Source organism: Papaver somniferum, chromosome 1, assembly GCF_003573695.1.
Source record: "Papaver somniferum cultivar HN1 chromosome 1, ASM357369v1, whole genome shotgun sequence".
In the NCBI taxonomy this organism is placed as follows: domain Eukaryota; kingdom Viridiplantae; phylum Streptophyta; class Magnoliopsida; order Ranunculales; family Papaveraceae; genus Papaver; species Papaver somniferum.
The window spans coordinates 114,063,105-114,086,784 of record NC_039358.1 but is presented as its reverse complement, the minus strand read 5'-3'; the positions used below and the strand labels follow the sequence as shown (position 1 = coordinate 114,086,784).

Here is a 23,680-nt window from a genome sequence, read left to right as displayed (position 1 = left end):
TAGATATATTTAGTATACGTACCCTAATAACCCGAGTTCATAGACTGGTCCATAGGTATGTGTACCCTTATACATACGTACCTAATATCGAACTACGCAAATGCTCATAAACTATTTCACAGATCACTCCATATTTATGAATCATGGTTTAAATCTTGAGTGTTGAACAACTCATGATACACGATCTCTAAATAACTTATTCCAACAGAAATGGGCTCAATAATGAAGACGATCAACAAGTCTTGCAAAGATTCTCCTTGGACTGCGGATAACACCATACAAGAAGTGAACTCAATAATGAAGAAACTTCCGCAAGCCCACGTAAAATACATAAACAGGAAATATAACTCTGCGACGGACCACATAGCAAAAGAAGCTCGAGTAAAGCATCTTCGGCACAAGTCCTCTCACATTCAACACAAGGTCTTAAAATCTAGTATTATTTCCAATGTTTTTGATAAAAAATGAGATTTTAAACATGTTGTAATATATTTCTTGTTTACATAAAAAAAAAAAAAAAAAACAGAAATGGGCTCTAAAAAGAAAATTGCTGCCACATAAGTTTCGGGAAAATCAGACGGGAAAGCATTCTCCGCAAGCGTCAATACTCAATAGTCCATGTCTCCGTGACACATGACAAAGGAAGAAAACGTTTTTTTACTGGTCGTCATTCCCAAAAGAAGTTTTTACCAGTTCTTCGTAGAAATATCAGTTCCGACTCGTCTCTCTTTTCCTCTTTTTCTTTTTCTAGGGCACTTTATCTGGTTCCATTTCTTCTTAAATCTATTCATTATTTATTCCCAAATCCAGCTCAATCATCTTCAATTTTGCCACATACTCCATTCAAAAGCTTCAAGCAATCTCAGATCCGTCTCTCTTTCATTGAGTAAATCAAATTCTCCGAACTGATCAGGGTAACTTTTTTTGATTGATGATCTATATTAGATTATGTGATTTCTGAATCTCGACTAAAAATGGTTAATTATTTTTTCTTAATTTGTTTCTTTTGTGTTATTACATGAAAAGTTGTGGCAACTTATATTATGCACGTTTATAATTGTTGGAGCAGAAGTAAAGTAGTGGAACCAGTAACTCATACTCATTCATGAATCTTGAAGAGGAACATGAACATTGTTAAAGGTGTCGCCGACCTTATACGGAGGACATCTGGTACCCAACCTGGAGAATCTGGTGGTCCTTGGTCACAATCCGAGAGATTTTCTGTTCCTTCTCCAAGAATTTGTTTCAGGTATGAACTGCTTTTTATGTTTTAATAAGCGTAATAAGTAGAACTTGCACATGTCCAAAACAAGATGGTAATGCATAATATGGTAGTTGGGTATTTCGAAGGGTCTGTGTTGAGTTGAATTACACTTGTGTTACATATTTGAGAGTTTTTCCCTTTGATAAGTACATATCATGCTATGTTACATATTACCTCGACGTTTGTGTTTTCAACTGTGTGGCTTGACTCTACACCTATGCTCTACATTTTCAGTGAAGCTGGTGACGAGGCAATTCTGAATACACTTTGGAAGAGACATGAAAATGCAAATGATAAGGTACGTCTAGTGATTATTTTTAGCTATGTATAGATATATTCTTTTTCTTTTTGGACAGATATATTTGGTCTACTTCTGCAACTTGCTTTACTTGTCACTATACGACTAGTTATATTTACTAAGTTGATGAATCTTTTATTGGAGAAGTTGTTAGTTTGTGTAATGAATTGAAGCAAATAGCAAGAAACAGAGTAGGGATGGCCTAAAGGACCTAAATAACTATTTAACTAAGAATAAACATTTGTTAGTTGCTGGAATTAATTTGGGCTGTTAGTTTGTACGTTTTACACGGTAATAGACTCGTGTAATATTTACTATATATTGGTGTCTTTTCCATTCTTCGGTTCTGCTTAGCTGTTTGTCTGTATGTATTGGAACCTGTACTGAAGAATCATTAATAAATAAAATCTGGGGATACCCATTACACTTGCCTTGCAGTGGGATTCCGGTACTTAGTTGATTACATGCTTGCTTGCGCAGGTAGTACTTTGCCTGATTTTTTAGATTCTTTTGGACCTTCATCTTTCTTCGTTATTTTGTAGGAAGAAAAGAGAAGGTTGTTTCTTATCTTTCTCAAGCAGTTCTTGCTCGTATTCGAGAACTGGGAGCCTGTATATTCCGGTCACTTAGCAGAAGCTGGTTCATCTACCTCCGCTATCCCGGAGTCTTCATCAGGTTTTCATGATGCCGTTATTGGCTGCTCTGCTGGACATCCTGCTGAGATCATACTTTTTTTAACTCAAGAGATTGCTCAGTTAACTTCCCATGTTACTGAATGTAAGTTGGTCTGCTATGTTGCGAGTCTTCGCCAAATGCTTTCTTCTATTTTCTTTTCTTTAGAATCAAGGTTCTCAGCTTATGGTGTGTATGAAAATAGTAGTAAAGGGAGGCTAGTTCCTGCAACGAAGAGTTAATTTCATTTTTGTTCTTACAATGGTAGTAATTAAGGATAAGGAAGCTGTCTTTATTTCTTATAATTTATAACGGTAAACTCTGATTCTGTCCCATGCCTTGGATAATTTTACTTCTAGATAGCTAATATCGGGGTTGTATGTTTCCCTCCTAATTCAGTGAACAGCAGCTCTGCACAGTATACTAAAGATCCTCTAGGGGCTTCTCTGAGCTTTAACGTTGTTACGGAGGGGGTACTTGTCTTAGAGGTCTTGACAATTGTAACTCGCTCAATGCACAACTGCAGAATTTTCGGCTACTATGGAGGGATACAGAAGCTGACTGCACTAATGAAGGGTACATAATTTTGTCTGCTGTTTCAATTTTTCTTTGTATAATTTCTGTCATCGGTATCTTTATCTCTGTACATCTGTGAACACTATTTCTCAGCTGCTGTTGTTCAACTCAAGACATTCACGGGTGCTCTTGCTGTCGATGAAAACTTAACAAGTCTTCAAGCGGAGAAGTCTAAAGTCTTGCAGAAGATACTTTTATTCGTCGTGTCAGTGACTTGTACCTTCATTAATTTGAAGGCAACTGTAAACAAGGGGGCTCAGTTGTTCACAAGGACTGGGGAGTTTTCTCTCCCAAGTGGAGAGGCATGCTTCACTGATCTTTCAGGTGGTACAGGGGGCTCTTTGTCGGAGTCAAGAGTTCATTGGCATCAAAAGGCAATCGTATCGGTGATGGAAGCAGGTGGCCTTAATTGGTTAGTAGGTAAGGTATGCCATTAATTAGTTTTGGAGTATCTTTCAACTGGTAAAGAAGCACAGTATTTGATTTGTCTGCACTTTCCCTACTTCTAACTTTTGGTTTTCCAAATGCCTTCTTAAATTTTAAGCTGAATCCATGAATTACTTAATTTAGTCTCTCCTAGGATTTTTTAGAGCAACGTTTAAGAAGAATGACTCCGGTCACTCTGATGTATCAGTGTGAGAGATTTTTTCACAGAAACATAAAGAAAGAAAAGAAAGAAAAGAAATCATAATATTTCTCACAGAAACATAAGAAAGAAAAGAAAGTACAGAAATCATAATAAAAAGGTAGATGCAAAGCTAGATATATTCTCCTTTGACACCCTCTTCTTGATCTTCCAGCAGCTCTTGGCCGTACAAAACTTCTATTTTGATAGAAAACCTATAAGATATATCCATGTATTGATCTGTCATGATTTTCAGTTCATTGGATTTCTTCTGCGGGGTAAAGGAGGGATTCACTTGCTCTCTCATGTGGGGTGGAGGTCTAGAATGTGTTAATAGTAAAATATATACCTGTATGATTATTAGGCTGGTACCTGGTAGTATAGGGCCTTCAGTCATGGATAGAGATTCTTGTTTGTATCATTTACTTTTGCAGTTGGATAAAGGGTGATTGTGTACCTGTCCCAGTATTTCAGTTCTTGTGATCGCTTTCCATAGTAAAAAACTTCACAGTTTTGCGCTTTATTCGATTTTTTCATCTTACAGATATTCCTTCACTCTACCAGTCACAAAAATTTATTATTTTGTTCCAGAACTTTTGCGCGTCATGAGAAGACTTAGCATGAAAGAACAGTGGACAGACATATCACTCCAGTATTTGACTTTGAGCACACTTCAGTCTGCACTGTCCGAAAATCCTAGGGCTCAAAATCATTTTAGAAGTATTGGAGGTCTTGAAGTTCTATTGGATGGGCTTGGATTTTCATCAAACAGCGCATTGGCAATAAAAAATAATTTGAATGCTGATACAGACAGGTAATGTGAAGTCTTAAAGCTTTTTATGCTTTCATTTTCTGGTTCTATCATTTTGTCAATGTTTCTGCTTAAAAACAGTGATGAGCTCTGTCACTTCCATGCACTGTGCGTCTATTTGTATGTTCTTCTGCGATGGGAATTTGTGAAACAGCCATCTTATTTGATCGGATACAAATAGCCAATACTTCCATGTAAAAATTGTGTTTTTAGGCTAAACCTGATGTTTTCCTCTATTAGAGCATATTCAGTTCCATAGTTGCAGAAGCTATTTTGTAACTGGGATTCCTTCGCAATTTATCATAATAGACATCTTGCTAATAGGGTCAAGAGGCCCATCATTTGGAAAATTGCCGTTTTTCAACAATGGAAAATGTTCTTGGTTCTTCATGGGATTCTTGATCTGTTCCCCCCCTCTAATTATCTTATACATACACTTATCTTTTTCTAATTCTTTTGCAGTACTGAAAATCCATTTTTGGCAATCATCCAGCTTCAAGTTCTCTCTCTGGAAGTCCTACGAGAAGCTGTGTATCCTTCAAAAGTTTTGGTGCACGTTTCATCTGATTGCGGTAAAATAAATTTTATAAAATGCAAACATTAGGAAATACATATATCTAGTGAAAGAGGAACAATGAGGCTGGTAACAAGGGTCAGTTGGTGGAAACTAATGCTTGTAGCTCTGTACCATAACCTCCATATTAATACTAACACATACTAGCCCTGAATATGTTCAATAAAGATCTATCACACTTTACGGTAGTTTGATCGGTGGACCTTCCAATTAGCACCAAGAAGCCCGTTATGAAACTTCTCGCTTTACGTGGATCCCTCATTGATGTCAGACCATGAGATATAAGGACATTAAAGGCTATGCAGATGATGCAATGAAATGGTTTCATTTATCGACTCTTTTGGTGAAATCCACATGCAAAAGAATGAAACATGTAGGAATGAAATTCCTCGTATAGAATTCCAAACTGACCTACTGCTTTGCTAGAGACTGTGAATGATGTTGCATCTGGGGTCAGTTGGGAAAGCTCAACTGCCCACATGGGCCTCAATTCAGAAAAGAAGTCAATCTGCAATAAGTAGGCACAATTTAGCAAATATTAGTTTTTTGTGGGTTATGATACAGATTAAGCTTTAACGTATTCCAATATGATCCTCTGAACTCCCATTACTGTACAAAAGCTAGGTTTCTATGCTAAATGCAACAGATAGAAATACAGTTTAATGGAACTTTAGAAGTGGCAACATTGAAATTCTCTTCTCTTGTTTCCCAAGGTGGATTAAGTTTTGAAACCTTTCATGAATCTCATGAACTTCAGGATTTGTTATTATTCTTGTTTGCACTGAATTTGGTTGACATCCTTAACCATTTTCCAGCTTTGGAAATTTGAGTAACTTGCAGTTCCTTTGTGAAATCGGAAGAGTGCATAAATTTGCAAATAGTATATGTTCACCTGCTTTCATGCTTCAAGAGATCCAACAACAGAGAGTGAATTCAGTTCATTCTGATCTCTGCGCACCTATTTTGGTCTCCGAGAAGGACGTTAATGTTAAGACTTCTTCGATGGAGTCACTGTCAACCTATTCTTTTGATTTCGGTTCATGTCCACAGTATTGGAAGGATTATGCTGTCAAACTGAGCAGAGTACTATGTTCTTTCCTCCTGGCTCTTGAAGATATTAAATTTCATCACGTCCAGGCATCATCAGTTGGTCGAAGTGCCGTTCCAGTTTCGTCACTCTACTGGGAGCTCTCCATAAAATGGATCATGAAGGTCCTTCTTACCGTGTTTCCTTGTATAAAGGCTTGTTCTGATCAGACTGAGTTGCCAAGTCATTTAAGGTGAATATCTGTTCTTTTAGGTTACTTAAATGTCTTATTCTTCTTCATATTTATAGGGTCCTACAGTCCAGTGGGTTTTTATGTTGACCATTAAAGAGTTGTACATCGTAAATATTATTTTACCATAACCAGTAGTCTCGGTGACTTGAAACTTGAAATCACTGATGATCAGTTGGGTAGTTTAACTGATGCAGATGTTCAGCTTCTGATTCTCCGTCTTTTGTGATTAACTGTTTGAATGTGATCTTACAAAAAGTATGTTCTGTGAGCTACTCTATTCTTCTTCTTTTTCTTCTAAGCCTTTAGTACCAAGCAAGTTGGGGTAGGCTCCCAGCTGTCTGATAAAAAAAAAAAAAAAAGGTTGGGGTAGGCTAGAAAGGGAAAACGAGGACTTCCCAAGCAGTCACCCATCTTGGTACTGCTCCCGCCCTTTCCTAAGGGAATGACTGGTTTTTAACCAAAGAAAGGTACACGAGAACTTTCCAAGTGGTCACCCATCTTGGTACTGCTCTCGCCCTCTATTGGTCTATTGCTGGCTCGCCAAGCCTATCGTGACCACTATCTTCATAGGGGAATGGCTGGGGTTTTACCATTTGCTCGGCAAGCCTATCACGAATGTTCCTCCTTTATCCCTGCTTACAACAGGCTGTGCAGAAAAACTACACAGGCGGAGTTTGTCAGCTACTCTATATTTAGTTACATGAAATCACCTCTCAATGTCTTTAGTTGAACACAAAACCATACAACACTGATAGAGGATTCATACAGACACCGTGAGATAATGTATGACTGGAAATCTGAAAAATATCAGATCGAAGTGCATCATTGTCAGTGTCGTATCGAAATCAATGATGATTAGCATTCTTAGTTTTTTATTTGTCTTATAGTTTTGAATTTACACGTGAACATTGTAAACTATATTGCTAGTGTAGGATTCCATTTTTTTATTCGTTGAAGTGAAGCTGTGTGCCAGTAGTCCCTTGTTTCATATTGAAGAGTAGCTGTAGTGTTTTTTATGTTTGTTGCTAGTTGACTGTTTGTGCATTTAGGCATGTTCACTCGTATCTGTTTCTGCCTCTTTTGATATGTTTGTATCATTTGTTGATGGTTATTTGTTTTAATTTCTGCAGGATTTTTGTCAACACTCTGCAGCATTACATACTCTATGCATTTAGAAAAGTTCTAATTTCCTTGCCAACGCTGCTCGAGGTCTTTCGAGAAGAGGGTATATGGGACTTCATCTTCTCTGAGAATTTTTTCTATTTTGGTCCAAACTCAGAAGAATTTTCTGGAAACTTAAGCCCATTTGTTGAGGGAGATCCAAATTTACTTGAGCCCTCTAGCTTAAATTCCACAAACAATCAAATGAAGGCTAGTGAAGTTCAGATACTTCAAATGGAAATTATTTCATTTGTGGAGTTTGCTGCAACATCCAGTGGAACTAAACATAATTTGGTATGCTTTTCTTCCTTCGTCATCATATTGTAGCTAGTCTATGGAAAGTTCATGTTTAAGAGAGTGTTTAGAACTCTCACATTTCTTAGGATGACAATATCTGGCAGAGCAAATCTACCTTGTTAGGATGGAGTGGACATTGGAATGCGGTTAGCAAAGTTCACGGAATACTGAAATTTAAATCTACTGTGGCTGTCAAATACTAGGTGATACTTCAAAGTCTGAGTTATTGAACTTATTCCCGAGGAGTCAAAGCTAGACACTTATTGAACTTACTTCTTTTACTATCACAGCACTGCTAGTGTCCAATGCTAGTTATGTAGTCTAGACTCTACATCGTTATGCGGATAATGATTCTATTGTTTGAAGGGGTGGACCAAATCAGCAGTAATGATGACACTCTAAACTATGCCATTTTTAGTACATCTAAAATTAAATTCCTTGGGATTGTTGATCCACAACCACAAGTCAGCTTCTAGATAAGAACCAATGAGATAGTATGGTAGACAATAACCATGCATAATGACGGACATGGAAATTAGCACCTAAGCATTATTTATATGGTCCGTTCTTTGATTCATTTAATAAAATTTTATACAATGACCTCGAAGCAGATTTTTCATGGAGTCCACCAAGCTGAGCTCATACTTGTGTATGTATTGGCATGATTTTTGTACTTACACAGTTACTTACTGTGCTGGCAGCCGGAGTGTTCTGTTCTGTTGGATGCCCTTGAGCAGTCTGCATGTATTCCTGAGCTTGCCAGGGCTCTTGCGAAGAGTCTGCATCGTATATTACAGCTCACAGTTGAACAAACTATTGCTTCTTTTAAGACTCTCGATGCACTTTCTCGGGTGCTAAAAGTTACCTGCGTTCAAGCCCGTGAATTCAAAAGGCCTGAGAATTTTAGCTCTTCTGATGTCATCGAGTCCGCTGAAGCAACTAGTTCATCAGAAGTATATCGAACTTGGCTCAAAAGCATGGATGCAACCTTGGAGCTTTACACTGCATTTCTTTCTATGGCAGAAGATGCAAAAACACTGGTTTTGCATACCCCCTCATGTATTGATTGTTTATTTGATTTGTTCTGGGAGGAAGGTTTGAGGAAGCTAGTGGTGTCGCACATTCTTGACCTTATGAAGGTACAAATTTACCCCTTTTCAAATGTTTCTTCATTTCTTCCAGTGTAAAGGTAAATTTTTGTAAGTTTCCCTCCTTTTGTACCCTGTTTTGCAGCTACCTCCGTCTTCCGAGGAGGATCAAATGGCAAAGTTGCGTTTATGCTCCAAATATTTGGAAACATTTACTTCTATAAAAGAACGTGAAAAAGACTTTGCAGAGCTAGCGATAGATCTGTTAAATGGTGTGAGAGATATGCTTCTGAGTAATCAATTGGTATAATTTCTAATGAGATCCGTCTTTTGTTCTAATTCAGCAAATATTCACCTCTTATACAACCTATGTAATCACACACCAATTCAGTTCTTGATTAAAAGGACCTAACTGCATCATTTGATGTCATGAATCTGTTTTTCTTCAGTACTACCAGGCTTTGTTCCGTGATGGGGAATGTTTTCTGCATATTGTTTCCTTATTAAATGGTAATCTAGAAGAGGAAAGAGGAGAACAACTGGTTTTGAATGTCCTCCAAACACTGACCTGTTTGGTCAAAAGCAATGACGCTTCCAAGGTACCTCGATATTTATCCTAGCAAGAATACTGTTCATAAGCGTCATTTAGATCTTGCTTGCACATTGGCTAATTGTTTCCAATTTCACTAACCAATATATTTCCACTGCTATTTTGTGAAATCAAACTTATTTGGAGGGCACATATTGATCTCAATATATAGCACCATCAAATCACGGAACTATTTATGCAATATATGCATATATTTATCTTCCATTTATGATGTCATTCTTACTACATGAACTTCTGGTGAATGAATTTCAATTTTCCTCTTACAGTAATCTTAGGTCCCTCTGCTTTTTTGGTTCCTCAAAATTTTTGCTCAGTTTATAATTTTTCTCCACTTGGTGCATGATCAATGATGTTTGTGTAAGCTCTATTCTTTGTTTTCTATCAATTCAGGGAGCGTTTAGAGCTCTGGTTGGCCAGGGTTACCAGACACTGCAGAGTTTGCTGCTGGATTTTTGCCAGTGGCGACCCAGTGAAGGACTTTTAAATGCCTTACTTGATATGCTTGTTGATGGAAACTTTGACGTCAAAGTTAACTCTGTAATAAAGGTTAGTTGCTTGGTGTTTCTCTGCTTAAAGTTTGTCAGTAATTTCTTTGCTTGCGTGTATTTTCACTTTCTACATATTTGAGTAATCAGAAGGTTCTCCTTTTCTTATTTTTTATTTACAGAATGAAGACGTGATTGTGCTCTTCCTTAGTGTTCTTCAGAAGGTTTGCTGTAAACACATTTTTTTCCTCTTTAGATGTTTTCTTCTTCTGTTATTGGACTGATGTCATTCTGAATCATATCTTGGCTGGTGTTTTGGTTGGGCAGAGCAGTAACTCATTGCAGCATTACGGGCTCGATGTGCTTCAGCAGCTCCTAAAAGATTCCATCTCCAATAGAGCTTCATGTGTCAGAGCAGGAATGCTTAATTTTCTTCTTGATTGGTTTTCTCAAGAAGAATTAGAACAAGTGATTTTGAAAATTGCCCAACTAATTCAGGTCATTGGTGGGCATAGCATATCTGGAAAGGACATCCGCAAAGTTTTTGCTCTTCTTCGCGATGAGAAAATCGGGTCTAAGCAACAGAACTGCTCCTTGTTGCTGACCAGCATTAAATCCATGCTCAATGAGAAGGGACCAACTGCTTTTTTTGATCTGAATGGAAACGACTCCGTATGTTGCTTTTATGTTCTAGTTGTATATTTCATTGTTGAAAATCACTTAAAGAGTCTTGGTAGTGCGAAACTAGATAAAACTTGGAACCCCTGTGTCTATTGTCATAGCTCCACATCTTCAAATGGTGTATCATTACTTGCATTTTGTCTTATCTTCTAGTTTATGCAACCGTCGATATCAGTGATTAGCACTCATTTCAACGTCACTTTTAAGAATTACTAAGTAGAACAGGGTGCCGTATTTATCTTGTCATTGCTAATTGTGTTCTATTACAATGTTAGCGGTAGCTGACATCTTTTCTTCCTATTTTTTTTTTCTTTTCTGCTAGGGGATTGTTGTGAAGACACCCTTGCAGTGGCCTCTCAATAAAGGCTTTTCTTTTTCATGCTGGGTGAGGGTAGAAAGCTTCCCTAAATCTGGAACAGTTGGTCTTTTTAGTTTTCTCACAGAGCACGGAAGAGGATGCTTTGCTGTGCTTGGAAAAGATAAGCTGGTTTATGAGGTAAAAGCTTCTTCGGCTCTATAATATTGTACCTTGCTAAAACTGTATCTCGCGCATACAGCCATTATTTGGTGCATGGACTATGAGCTGATGCATTAGAGTTATTGCGTCTTTTGTGTTTGCTATGGGCAGTCTTTCAACCAGAAGCGGCAGGGAGTTTCATTGCCGCTTAGTCTTGTAACAAAGAAATGGCATTTCCTTTGCATCACACACAGCATTGGAAGAGCGTTTTCTGGGGGAAGCCAACTAAGGGTTTATGTAGACGGTGTTCTTGTATCATCTGAAAAATGCAGGTTTGGACTCCCTTTTTGTTTAGTTCTGGCCCTTCTTCAGTCTGGGGAAATAACTTTTTAACGCTTATACTGTTTATGCTTCAGGTATGCAAAGGTTACTGATTCTGTGACACACTGTACAATTGGAACAAGAATAACTCCAGCTCTCAGTGATGAAGAGAATTCCCTGGTCTCTGTAGAAGATTCATCTCATTTTCTTGGTCAGATTGGTCCAGTATATATGTTTAGTGATGCTATTTCTCCTGAGCAAATTCTAGGCATCTACTCGCTTGGACCAAGTTATATGTACTCATTTCTTGACAATGAAGTTGCACTTGCTTCTGATAGCCCGTTGCCTAATGGACTTCTTGATGCGAAGGATGGGCTAGCATCCAAAATTATTTTTGGCCTCAATGCTCAGGTTATGTTTATTTGCCTCAACTGATGCTGTTTGACCAACTTTTGAACCTTGAATTTCATAAAGGAACCAATGTTTTTTTTTTGTTTGCAGGCAAGTGATGGTAAAACTTTGTTTAACGTTTCACCAATGCAAGATCTTGCATTGGAAAAGAGTTCTTTCCAGGCCTCGGTGATGGCTGGAACACAATTATGTTCTCGCCGGTTGCTGCAACAGATCATATACTGTGTCGGTGGTGTTTCGGTATTTTTCCCTTTATTGACTCAGTTTGATAGAATGGAAACTTCAGAAACTGGACAACTTGGTGATACATTGCTTAGATCTGTTATGAGGGATTGTCTAACTGCCGAAGTTATTGAGCTCATAGCTTCTGTTTTGGACGAAAATCTTGCAAACCAGCAGCAAATGCATCTTCTTTCTGGATTTTCAATCTTGGGATTTTTATTGCAGTCAGTTTCCCCTCTAAAACTTAACTTGGAAACACTAGCAGCACTGAGACGTTTGTACAATGTTGTTGCAAACTGCGGTAATGCGAATTTTCATTATAGCGTGTAGTTGAAATCAATTAAATTTTCCTTGTTTATCTCTCCTTTATCTAACACTTATTGATTCTTCCTTCTCTATTTATACCAATCAGGCATGTCAGAGCTGCTAGTGAAAGATGCTATCTCTAGTATATTTCTTAATCCATTTATCTGGGTCTATGCTACGTATAAAGTGCAACTGGAACTGTACATGTTCCTAATCCAGCAATTTGATAGTGACCCAAGATTTCTTACGGGCCTGTGTCAGCTTCCACGTGTCATTGACATATTACGCCAGTTTTATTGGGATAAAGCTAGATCTCGTTCCACTTACGGAAGTAAACCTCTTTTGCATCCTATAACAAAAGAAGTGATTGGTGTGAGACCATGTCAAGAAGATATTCGTAAAATTCGTCTTCTTCTACTGAGCCTTGGTGAAATGAGTCTTCGGTGATTCTCTACTCCCTTTTCTCCTCCCTGATGGTTATACTTGTCAAGTGTATTAGAGATTCAAAAAGTTTAAAAAGTAGGCAATAGAAAGATGAAAAGACTGATTGGATATGGAATATCTTGTTCCCAAGTTTTGCAGCTGTGGGCCTGTGCTCATGATTGTCTTGTGGCCTGTGGGTGTGCACAGACTTCATTAGTTTTTGGCATCAGTTTATTGTAAATATATCATAGTTTAGCGTAAGATATTTATCAGCACTACTCTATCAAATTTTAAATTGTGGACTGTGGGAATCTGTAGGCAGAATATTGCAGCATCAGATATAAAATCCCTAATAGCTTTTTTTGCGGCAAGCGAGGATATGGCATGCATTGAGGATGTATTGCATATGATTATACGGGCTGTTTGTCAGAAGCCGCTGCTAGCATCATTCTTGGAACAAGTTAATTTGCTTGGTGGATGCCACATTTTTGTTGATCTTCTCCGTAGGTATGTTGTCCCTCTATTCAGTAGTTTGTGCCTTTATCTTTCTCTGGTTCCTACAGAAAGGAAATATACATTTTCTTTCTTACTTTTGCTTGACCATTCTTTTCGTCTTCTTGTTCCTCTGTAATTTGAAAGTTAGAAAGTTGATGTTTTCATCTCATGAAATGCAATAGTGAGACAGAAGGCCCTTTAAGATGAATCAACCAGAGTTTAATGCTAGGCTAGCCTTCCTTTTTGATGGGGAGGGATGTATATTATGTATTCACCCCAAAAACCCATTCAGCAACCCAATGCACTATCCTTTTTTCGCACTTTTCCCCTGTATTCCTCTGTTACGTATTATCTTCATTGGAAGTGATCAATGTTAGCCAGTTTGGCAGGTTGTACCTGCCATTTGCCTATTAGGAGCAAAAGCTCTAAGGTTGTGTTTTAGTTGGTTTACATTAAAGTATCCAGCTAATGGTTGTTGCAGAATCATCATATTATATTGTAGAACTTCACTGTTCAATATTAGTTATATGAATCAGCTTAGGATGCCAGAAGATACAGATTTTAGTAGTTATGATTTGCATGTTGCTGAAGACTATGGAATCTGGCTGTTGATTATTCTTTCGATGTGTTTGTGTTTATCGTAGGGATTTTGAACCAGTCAGGCTGCTTGCACTGAATTTCTTAGGAAGGCTTTTGGTTGGTCTTCCATCTGAGAAGAAGGGTCCAAGATTTTTCAATTTAGCAGTTGGAAGATCCAGATCTCTTTCAGAAAGTCCTAGGAAGATTGATATAAGATTGCAGCCAATCTTTTCTGCCATATCTGATAGGCTATTTGCGTTTCCACTGACTGATCTTTTGTGTGCCTCCTTATTTGATGCTCTTCTTGGTGGCGCTAGCCCTAAACAGGTAATTACCTGTTTATATGCCCGAATGACTTTAGGTTCCCCAGTACTCATGCAAAGCCATTTGGAAACTGATAGTGATTAAGCAATCTTACAAGTGCCTTGACTCCTGTAGGTGTTGCAAAAATACAGTCAATCCGAAAAGCATCGGAGCAAGAGTTCTCAGTTCATCCTTCCTCAGATGTTGGTGCTTATTTTCAGATTTTTGTCAAGCTGCGAGGAAGTAGCTTCAAGATTGAAATTGTTTAAAGATCTACTTGATCTTCTTGATTCAAACCCTTCGAATATTGAAGCACTGATGGTATTGCAGGCTCTATGTTGTTGTCATTTTATTTACCCTTCCAAAAATCTCTCTAATTGTATAATCCCAAACAGGAATATGGGTGGAATTCCTGGCTAGCAACATCAGTTTCAAGGCTAGACACGTTTTTGAAGTACAAAGCAGAGTCACAAAATCTATCTGATGATATTATGACGGAGCATCATCTTGCTAGGACCTTATTCCGTGTTGTTCTTTCCCACTATGCTCTCTGTGTAAAAGGAGGATGGCATCAAATTGAAGAGACTTTGAATTTTCTACTCGTGCACTTTGATCAAGTATGCTAATAACCGCAATCTTGCATAATTTGTTGTTTCATATAGCTCTGCAATCTTCATTAACTTAAATAAATTTTAGGTAGTCATTTGGCAATTCACTTCAATTGTGTTCATGAATTTCTGTAGGAGGAACTCGTACGTCGGAAATTTCTGCTCGACATATTTGATGATCTAACAGGAAAGCTTGTAGATTTATCATCTGAGGACAATATTTTGGTCTCACAACCAAGTCGAGACAATACGCTGTACCTGTTGAGCCTAATCGATGAGATGCTTGTGTTTAATTTGGAAATTAAGCTTCCGGTATTTTGCTTGATCTTTATTTAGTCTTTGACATGTGTTCTACCTTTCATTATTAATACTTCTTTTTAATGAATTGATGAGGCTTTATCGATGTCTCAAACTTAATTATGAGATAGTCTATGGGGTAAGATATTTCTTTTACATATTTTGTTGCTAGAAACATAATGGAGATACCACTATCTTATTTGGCAGTATCCTGGCAGTAGCTCAGATTTTCCTGCGAACTGCCTAGAACTTGAAAGCCACAAAGATCTCACTACTCCTTTGTTAGAGTCTGTTTACGACGATGCCGGTGGCCAAGCTCTTAGGTAATCGCGAACTTTGTCTTGCGTGTCTTTTATTTGCTCTTTTTTTTACTGTTCTTTTGTCAACTCAATATGTATGAAGATCAGTATCTTTCTCTTGTTTTTTCAAGTCTTTGTGATATCCGTCTTCTCATTTTGAATGTGAAGTTTCACTAAATTCTGTATTCGTATGAATCTCCCTGAAATTGGGGGCCATTATTTCCTTTGCTTGAAACTTTTGCTTATTTAAAAAGGAAATCACATATTCAAATAAATAAGATGTTTCCATCGAGGTTCGATGCTTGAAGTAAATTCATTTTCCTACTTTCTTACTCTCTAGCCAAAGGAAGGGCACCCAAACTGTACTTTCGATAACAGTTTTGCCTCTGACTTTCATTGAACTTATCTCCTGGAAGCCTATATTTGATTCTCAAGTTCAATTTCTGTTCAACTCAAAGTTTGGGACATTGGTTGTTGAAGGACGCAGGGCAGGGCATTAGAGTCGAGTATTACGGTGAAGCAGAATTCCCTTGCACTCTTCTCGCGGTTTTAACCTTTAAATTTGTCTGAGCTTTTAGATTGTAGAACATGTCTCCATCTGGCATGGAAACCACATTTCCAGTGTAAGAGACCAAAAAATTGGACCTGGTTTAGTTAGAAATTAGCAAATTGTTCTCACTTAGGCTACGTTTCCCTACATGACCAGATTGATCATGTATAGTCCTCTGCCAAACCTATCCATGTGAAGGCAGTTTATGATCTTTATCCATGGTTCAGAATTTGGAATGACTCAATGTGTTACTCATTTCAGTGTAAATACTCCTCAGTTCGTGGGGTACTACTCCTGTACTGTTTAATGAAGTATCTGTTCTGACCAGTCTCTCGTATTTTAATGACTTAAACTTCGACTTCACTGTATATCCAGTTATGTAGATGTGGTTCATTACTTTTCACTGTGCTCTTCTTAACACATGAAATCTTTTGTGCCGTTGCACTAATATGTTATTTGGAATTGTGCTACTTCTAGAGATCCAAAGGCTAGCGTGCAAGCTTTGAATGCAGTCGACACTATTAGTGACGACTACTGGGATTTGTTTGACAAGCTGTGGGTTATGATTGGTCAGATATATGGGAAAGGGACTAACAAGATGTTACCGAAATCTTCATCATCAGTAGGACCATCTTTTGGACAAAGAGCACGTGGCTTAGTAGAGTCGCTAAACATTCCTGCAGCTGAAATGGCTGCGGTTGTTGTATCAGGTGGTATTGGCAACGCACTGGGGGGTAAGTCGAACAAAATTGTTGATAAGGCTATGTTACTAAGAGGGGAGAAGTGCCCAAGAATTGTTTTTCGACTTGTAATTTTATATCTTTGCAAAGCTTGTATCGAAAGGGCGTCAAAATGTGTTCAGTTGGTTGTTTCACTTCTTCCGTGTTTTCTGCCTTTTGATGACGAGCTAAGCAAGAGCAAACTTCAGCATTTCATTTGGTATGATTGTTTCATGTTTTATTTTTCATAGTCCATAATCTGATTGAACCTTTTCTAGTTTTACCCTGTGTGTTAAAGTATGAGAAGCAGATCATGTATTGGTTCGTATATAATGTGTATTTCTGTTGCAATAAATGGCAGGTCTTTGCTCACTGCTAGATTACATTATGGAAAGTTGGATGATGGGGGTCGTTTTCACGTTATATCACACTTGATCCGGGAAACAGTTAATTGTGGAAAATCAATGCTTGCCACCGGTATTATGGGTAAAGATGATCCATCAGATTCAGGCAGCAATATGAAGGAAGCTGGCACCATACATGCTTTAATTCAACAAGACAGAGTCCTTGCAGCGGTATGTTACAAACTCAGAAGCTCTGTTTTCTCTGTATGAGTATATTATTTTTCTAATTATCAGTGTTCCTTCTGCAAATTGTGTAGGATATAACATCAGATTTTAGAACTGTTGGGAAGCCATGTTACATTAATTATCTTTTTGAAAACCAGTCGCATTTGTGTGTGTGACATTCTGACGTTCCATTTGATCTTATATCATCACTCTTAGGTAGCTGATGAGACAAAATACATTAAGAACTCCAAAGAAGATAGGGTGAAGCAGTTGCAAGAACTGCGTATTAGGTTGGAGGAAAGTTCTGCTGCAGAGTGCAACCACAAAAAGGTTTTTGAAGATGAGATAGAGAGTAGCTTGAGTTTCATTGTAGCTTCAGATGATGGCAGAAGAGCTGCTTTCCAGCTTGCTCATGATGAAGACCAGCAAATTGCTGCGGTGAGGACAGTTTGTTTTTCGACTCTATGTCAAAATATGGATAGTTGTTATTTGTCACCTTGTAACTTAATTACAAAATGATGAAATAATTTGGTACTTCTCTTACAGGAAAAATGGATCCACATGTTCCGCACATTGATTGATGAAAGGGGTCCATGGTCTGCCAATCCCTTCCCAAATAGCATTATCACACATTGGAAACTCGACAAGACAGAGGACACCTGGCGACGGAGACCAAAACTAAGGCGGAACTATTGTTTTGAAGAAAAGCTATGCAATCCTCCATCCCTTACTCCCAGCAGCGAAGCCAGCCAGACCAGTGACCAGAAAACTGGTTTTGCGAGCCATATTCCTGACCAAATGAAGCGCATTCTCTTGAAGGGAGTACGTAGAATAACTGATGAATTAAGCTCAGAATCTGAAACTACCGAATCAGCGGGACCACAGGCCTCTGTGCCTGAAGATCCTTCAGAGAACTACCCAGAGCCTTTAAAAGACAGCGTAGTTCAGAAGGATGGTGGTCAAGATAGAAAGGAGTCTACCTCTTGTCCACCTGATGCAGATGCGAGTGAGGTATGATGACACCATGAACATGTAAACTCTATCGCGAAAGTTCTCTGATTTCATTTTCTAGATAGAAGAGTTAACTGCCTGTGAACCTGTTGATTTATTTCCAACTTTGGAGCCTCAAATGCGTGCTAATTTTCGATCTATTCTGTTTTGAAACTCCTAAAGAGTAAGCTATATCATTAGCCACTCATTGTGTGATGTTAGTGCACTCTTTTTCTATACAGTGCCTTTTGAGAAAAAATTCCAAAATTTTAAGCGGTTTTGCGCTTTCTTTTCAGGTTCTCATGTCTATTTTTTGTGTGCTTGTAACGCCAAAGAGAAAAATAGCTGGGCATTTAGCAGTAATGAGAAATTTTCTCCATTTCTTTGGTGAGTTTTTGGTGGAAGGAACCGGAGGGGCATCTGTTTTCAGTAGCATTTGCGTTTCAAAAAATTCAGACTCCAGCAAGGCAGTTCATCAGGGTGTTCAGAAGGAGAAGTTCCCCAAATGGCCTGTTAATCTGGATATGGATCAAGAAAAAGGTCAGACCAGCAATACCACAGGGGAGGCTTCAAATAAGAAACAACCAAAGAAAATCAAACGGCATAGGAGATGGAAAGTTAGCAAGGTATCCGTTTTTGAACTTTTATTCTAATCTGGTTAATTTCTTGGCTCTCTGATGCCTATGTACTGATCCTTAATATCCTTTGGTAATAGATAAAATCTGTTCATTGGACGCGCTATTTGCTAAGATACACTGCGATCGAGATTTTCTTCAATGATTCTTTGTCCCCCATATTTTTCAACTTTGCGTCACAAAAAGATGCCAAAGATGTTGGAATGTTTATTGTGTCCTCAAGAAATGAATCCTTGTTCCCCAAAGGAACTTACAGGGATAGGAGCTGTGCTATTTCTTTTGTTGATAGACGTCTAGCGATTGAAATGGCTGAAATTGCACAAGAGAGTTGGAGAAGAAGGGATATGACCAACTTCGAATATTTGATGATACTCAACACACTTGCTGGTAGATCCTATAATGATTTGACTCAGTATCCTATCTTCCCGTGGGTGTTGGCTGATTATTCATCAGAGAAACTTGACTTTAACAAGTCATCTACCTTTCGGGACCTTTCGAAACCTGTTGGTGCTTTGGATCTGAAGCGGTTTGAGGTGTGATTTCCTCGCCCATTTCACAGTAAAACATTTCTTACTGCACATAAATGACTCGTCATCATAATTTCTTCTCATCCAACTATGTTTTGATTCCGCAGGTTTTTGAGGATAGATACCGGAGCTTTACCGACCCTGATATTCCTAGGTAAATATTTAACCATGTTCTTGATTACATTTCGCAGTTCCCCTGATAGGAGATGTTGAGACTGATCTGAAAGATAGTACTTTGACACTGCTCTCCTTTTCATATTGCAGTTTCTATTATGGGTCTCATTATTCAAGCATGGGGATAGTACTCTTTTACCTACTCAGGTTGGAGCCTTTTACAGCTCTGCATCGTAATTTGCAGGTATTCAACTTTATAAGCATTTTTTTATCATATATGCGGCCTGTTCCATATTTGTTTTTGTGCAATAGTCCCCTTTTGGAGGAAAAGGTTGGACCAGGATTATCATTTTGGGTTTGGGAAAACACATTAGAGGAATCTAGCGGTACTTGTAGTAAGCTAAAAGGTGGAAGTTACTTTTCCCTTTATCTTATTTTTCAGTTTTTCTCGGTTAGCTGATTCCAGAGACTAGAACATCCTTCATGGACTTGACCTTCTTATTCTTTCCCTTTATCCGGCTTTGAGTTAGGGAAAGATTTTTTTTTTTTGTCACCCAAAAGATGGTGGATTCTGATGTAATAATTCCTAAGAAGAAACCCTCTGCTTTGTATTTTTATAGGGATCTGATACATTAACTTTTTCGGACAGGGTGGTAAATTTGATCATGCTGATCGCCTTTTCCAAAGCATTGACAGCACTTACAAGAACTGCCTCACCAATACAAGTGATGTGAAAGAGTTAATTCCCGAATTCTTTTACATGTCGGAGTTTCTGGTCAATTCTAATAGTTACCATCTTGGGGTGAAGCAAGACGGAGAACCTTTAGGTGATGTTTGTCTCCCACCTTGGGCCAAGGTATGTGAATTCTTGCTATGAATCTCACCAGTGTAGCTGATTAGCTTTTGGGATTATATTAATACAGAGGTTGAAATCACTTGTGCAGGGTTCCCCTGAAGAGTTCATACAGAAAAACCGAGAAGCCCTTGAAAGTGAATATGTGAGTTCCAATCTGCATCAGTGGATTGATTTGATATTTGGTTACAAGCAGCGTGGCAAACCTGCAGTTGAGGTATTGTGATGATTTCGTAAGACTTGATGATCATTTCTGAATCACTTGAAAGTTTAAATTTGTTTTGGAAATGCTGATCTCTGTGGGTTTAATGTTGGATCACAGGCAGGGAATATCTTTTATTACTTGACTTATGAAGGTGCTGTAGACTTGGAACAAATGGAAGATGAGTTGCAGCGATCTGCCATTGAAGATCAGATAGCAAATTTTGGCCAGACCCCCATTCAGATCTTTCGTAAGAGGCATCCCAGAAGAGGGCCTCCAATTCCTATTGCTCATCCCTTATACTTTGCTCCTGGTTCAATTAGTTTGACTTCCATCATTTCTAATGTTACGAATCCACCATCCCCTGTATTGTATATTGGTACATTAGATTCGAACATAATCCTTGTGAATCAAGGGCTCACGATGTCCGTCAAGATGTGGTTGACTACCCAACTCCAAGCTGGAGGGAACTTTACTTTTTCAGGGTCTCAGGTTTGATACATGTTCAAATTGCTGAAGCTTTTAGTAGATAATTAACTCCTTTTATTTTTTCGGGAAATCATTTATATTAATGTGAACTGTAATTTGTCCAACTTTTTTTCAGGAACCTTTTTTTGGAATTGGTTCTGACATTCTTTCACCTCGTAAAATTGGTAGTCCACTAGCAGAAAATATTGTGCTTGGTTCCCAATGTTTTGCTACAATGCAATCTCCATCGGAAAACTTCCTGATTTCATGTGGAAATTGGGAAAATAGTTTTCAAGTCATATCTATAAATGACGGAAGAGTGGTGCAGAGTATTCGCCAGCACAAAGATGTAGTTAGCTGTATTGCAGGTATCCATTCGTATGATTTGTCCTTCAGGCATAGTCTTGCTGATTTCCCTTTTTGTTTTTTGTACAAGAATTATTCGTATGAATCTGGAACTTTTTGTAAAAACCTTCTCCCATATATGCGGTAGCAGTAAGGGTCAAAAACTTAACCAAACTCACCATTATTAGGTCATCCCCACCAACAGTTCACCTGTAGCCAGCATCTTTCTATTAAGTGTGTCCTTTCTTAGTTAGTATATTATTCTTTAAGTTTCAACTTAATCAAATAAATGTAGGCTGTAGCTTGATTTAAACGTCTCTGGCTTATGTAAGTCGATTAATGTTGCAGTGACATCTGATGGAAGCATCCTTGCTACTGGAAGTTATGACACAACAGTCATGGTGTGGGAGGTTTCTAGGGTCAGATCTATAGAGAAGAAAGTCCGACCCACACAAACAGAGATGCCCAGAAAAGATTATGTCATTGTTGAATCTCCATTTCATATTCTCTGTGGGCATGATGATGTTATTACATGCTTATTTGTTAGTATAGAACTTGATATAGTTATCAGTGGGTCAAAAGATGGAACCTGTGTTTTTCATACTTTACGGGAGGGAAGATATGTACGTTCCCTTCGACATCCATCTGGATGTGCCCTGACAAAGCTTGTTGCATCTCAGCATGGACGAATCGTCTTTTACGCTGAAGATGATCTCAGTCTAAACATGTATTCAATTAATGGGAAGCATATTGCCTCCTCTGAATCCAACGGCCGCCTTAACTGTGTTGAGCTCAGCAGTTGCGGTGAGTTCCTGGTTTGTGCAGGGGACCAGGGTCAGATAGTGGTACGTTCGATGAGCTCACTTGATGTGGTCCGAAGGTATGATGGAGTTGGGAAGATAATAACTGCTTTAAGAGTAACACAGGAAGAATGCTTCTTAGCTGGGACAAAGGATGGAACCCTTCTTGTATATTCTATAGAACACCCGCAGCTTCGCAAGGCCAACGTTCCTCGAAACATGAAAGGCAAAGCTTCTGCAACATGATTGTTTCAGTTGTGAAGTAACTCCAAGACATCATTTAACACTTTTGCTGGTAGCCTAGTCTCCTGCCAAGGTACAACAATACTTGCCAACTTCTGTTTTTCTTACTTTTTAATCCTACGTCCTGGTCCTTTGAGGTAATCCAGTGTCAACTTTATGACATGTTTGGGTTTTTCCTCTCCACTAGTTTAGGTTATTTTGATTCCTCAGTTGCCATCAAATTATGTGCAGGAGAAAATACAGCAAAAGAAGGATGTTGTAGCATCATGTTTTTCAGGACCCATTTTGGATAACCTGTGAAACTTCATTCGCTCAACCTACCCAGTGACGGAACAAGGAGGACATAACCTAGGACTTGTTGGCAGGAAGTACATAGCTATTTTGGCGTTTGTATATAAACGGCTTCAGCTTTCTTTTATAAATATACACTATAGAGGTTGTCAAGTATAGTCAACAGCTGCACTTGGCGGCAACATTCATATTCATCATCTGTATGTGTAGATTGGTGATGTCATGTACATTAGTTATATTATTGAGAGAGTTGATCAGCAATAGTCGAACACTGATTAGGTCATTTGCAACCTTTTCTGATGGCAAGTTTGAAGTCCCCATCTAATGTAGTATCAGGCTTAAATAAATTGTTTGTATCTCTTGAATTACTAATCCAAATGTTACATCTACTTCAATGACAATTCTCATGCAATTGCTGTTGGACCATATGCTGATATTCATGCGTTTGCTGGTAAGTAATTAAACAAGGTTTTTCCTAAATACCACCCACATTTTTCCTAAATACCACCCATTGTAAAACATAAATAATATTTTTACCCAGGGGTGTAAATTTTGCCCGGCAGCCCGAGGCCCAGTACCGTCTGCCCTGTCCCATGACAGTCCATGGGTGACCGTGGCCCTTTACGGGCTGGCCCGATCTAGCCCATTTAAATAAGAGGGCGGGCACAGGCCATAATTCAAATTTTCTTGCCGGCCCTACCCTCCCTATTATCCCGTCAATGTTACCCGCCAGTGTTATCCATTTACCTAGCCTAAGTGATTGTTCCAATTTTGTTTTATCCTAGAATATACTTGGTACATATACTTAATACAGTCAACCCTCATAGTTTTCATATGTATTTCTTAACTTTTATTCCATAGGAGTCTAATTTTGTTAACCATATAGAGAAAATATTGAGCAAAATCTAAGGCACTTTCCTTTTCTGATGATTCAATTCAGGAAAAATTATAGGAAGTTTGGTTTATCTTATTCCCATCTCAATCCTCGTATTTGATTATTAATTTTAAGTAAAACTTGTGTATTATTACTACTTTCTTTTTATTTTTAACAATATATATGTATAATATATATTTGTTTGTAATATTCAAGGCCCTCCCGGCCCTACCCGCCCGAACCCAAATTACAAAACAGGCTTGGGTAGACCATGGGTACTTATTGTAGATAAATAACCCTACCCGCCCGGCCCTTTTAATTTCATGGATAAAAGATGTTTCGGCCCGCCCTATATCG

The 23,680-nt window shown here is 38.3% G+C and overlaps 1 protein-coding gene across 2 annotated transcripts; it reads left to right on the top strand.

The window, feature by feature from the left end:
• Window positions 1-692: 692 nt before the first annotated feature.
• LOC113297213 (BEACH domain-containing protein B-like) lies at window positions 693-22,875 on the top strand. Of its 2 annotated transcripts, XR_003333398.1 has the most exons (41): window positions 694-914; window positions 1,070-1,249; window positions 1,499-1,562; window positions 2,105-2,339; window positions 2,634-2,810; window positions 2,904-3,230; window positions 4,027-4,249; window positions 4,709-4,777; window positions 5,636-6,100; window positions 7,231-7,555; window positions 8,260-8,697; window positions 8,792-8,950; window positions 9,096-9,245; window positions 9,647-9,802; window positions 9,924-9,965; window positions 10,069-10,413; window positions 10,745-10,918; window positions 11,051-11,211; window positions 11,296-11,611; window positions 11,702-12,134; window positions 12,246-12,582; window positions 12,881-13,069; window positions 13,702-13,963; window positions 14,075-14,260; window positions 14,335-14,556; window positions 14,683-14,859; window positions 15,052-15,167; window positions 16,171-16,632; window positions 16,774-16,987; window positions 17,198-17,419; window positions 17,528-17,992; window positions 18,268-18,597; window positions 18,687-19,139; window positions 19,241-19,287; window positions 19,398-19,491; window positions 19,897-20,103; window positions 20,192-20,317; window positions 20,423-20,794; window positions 20,907-21,138; window positions 21,464-22,231; window positions 22,390-22,875. XR_003333398.1 is itself a non-coding variant. In XM_026545640.1 (40 exons), the coding sequence occupies exons 2-40, from the start codon at window positions 1,125-1,127 to the stop codon at window positions 22,159-22,161; spliced, it is 9,795 nt and encodes a 3,264-aa protein (XP_026401425.1). In that variant the 5' UTR covers window positions 693-914; window positions 1,070-1,124; the 3' UTR covers window positions 22,162-22,232. The 2 variants fall into 2 exon arrangements, 1 of the variants encoding a protein (XP_026401425.1); XM_026545640.1 differs by lacking the exon at window positions 22,390-22,875 and having other exon boundaries at window positions 693-914; window positions 21,464-22,232.
• The last annotated feature ends 805 nt before the right edge of the window (window positions 22,876-23,680 follow it).

What these genes read in the sequence shown, in the direction of transcription:
- LOC113297213 (XM_026545640.1), top strand. Translation starts at nt 1,125, where the DNA reads ATGAACATTGTTAAAGGTGTCGCCGACCTTATACGGAGGACATCTGGT. An exon ending in AACTTCCCATGTTACTGAAT is followed by an intron (nt 2,340 to 2,633) that starts GTAAGTTGGTCT and finishes CTCCTAATTCAG; the next exon opens with TGAACAGCAGCTCTGCACAG. An exon ending in TACTCGTGCACTTTGATCAA is followed by an intron (nt 14,557 to 14,682) that starts GTATGCTAATAA and finishes GAATTTCTGTAG; the next exon opens with GAGGAACTCGTACGTCGGAA.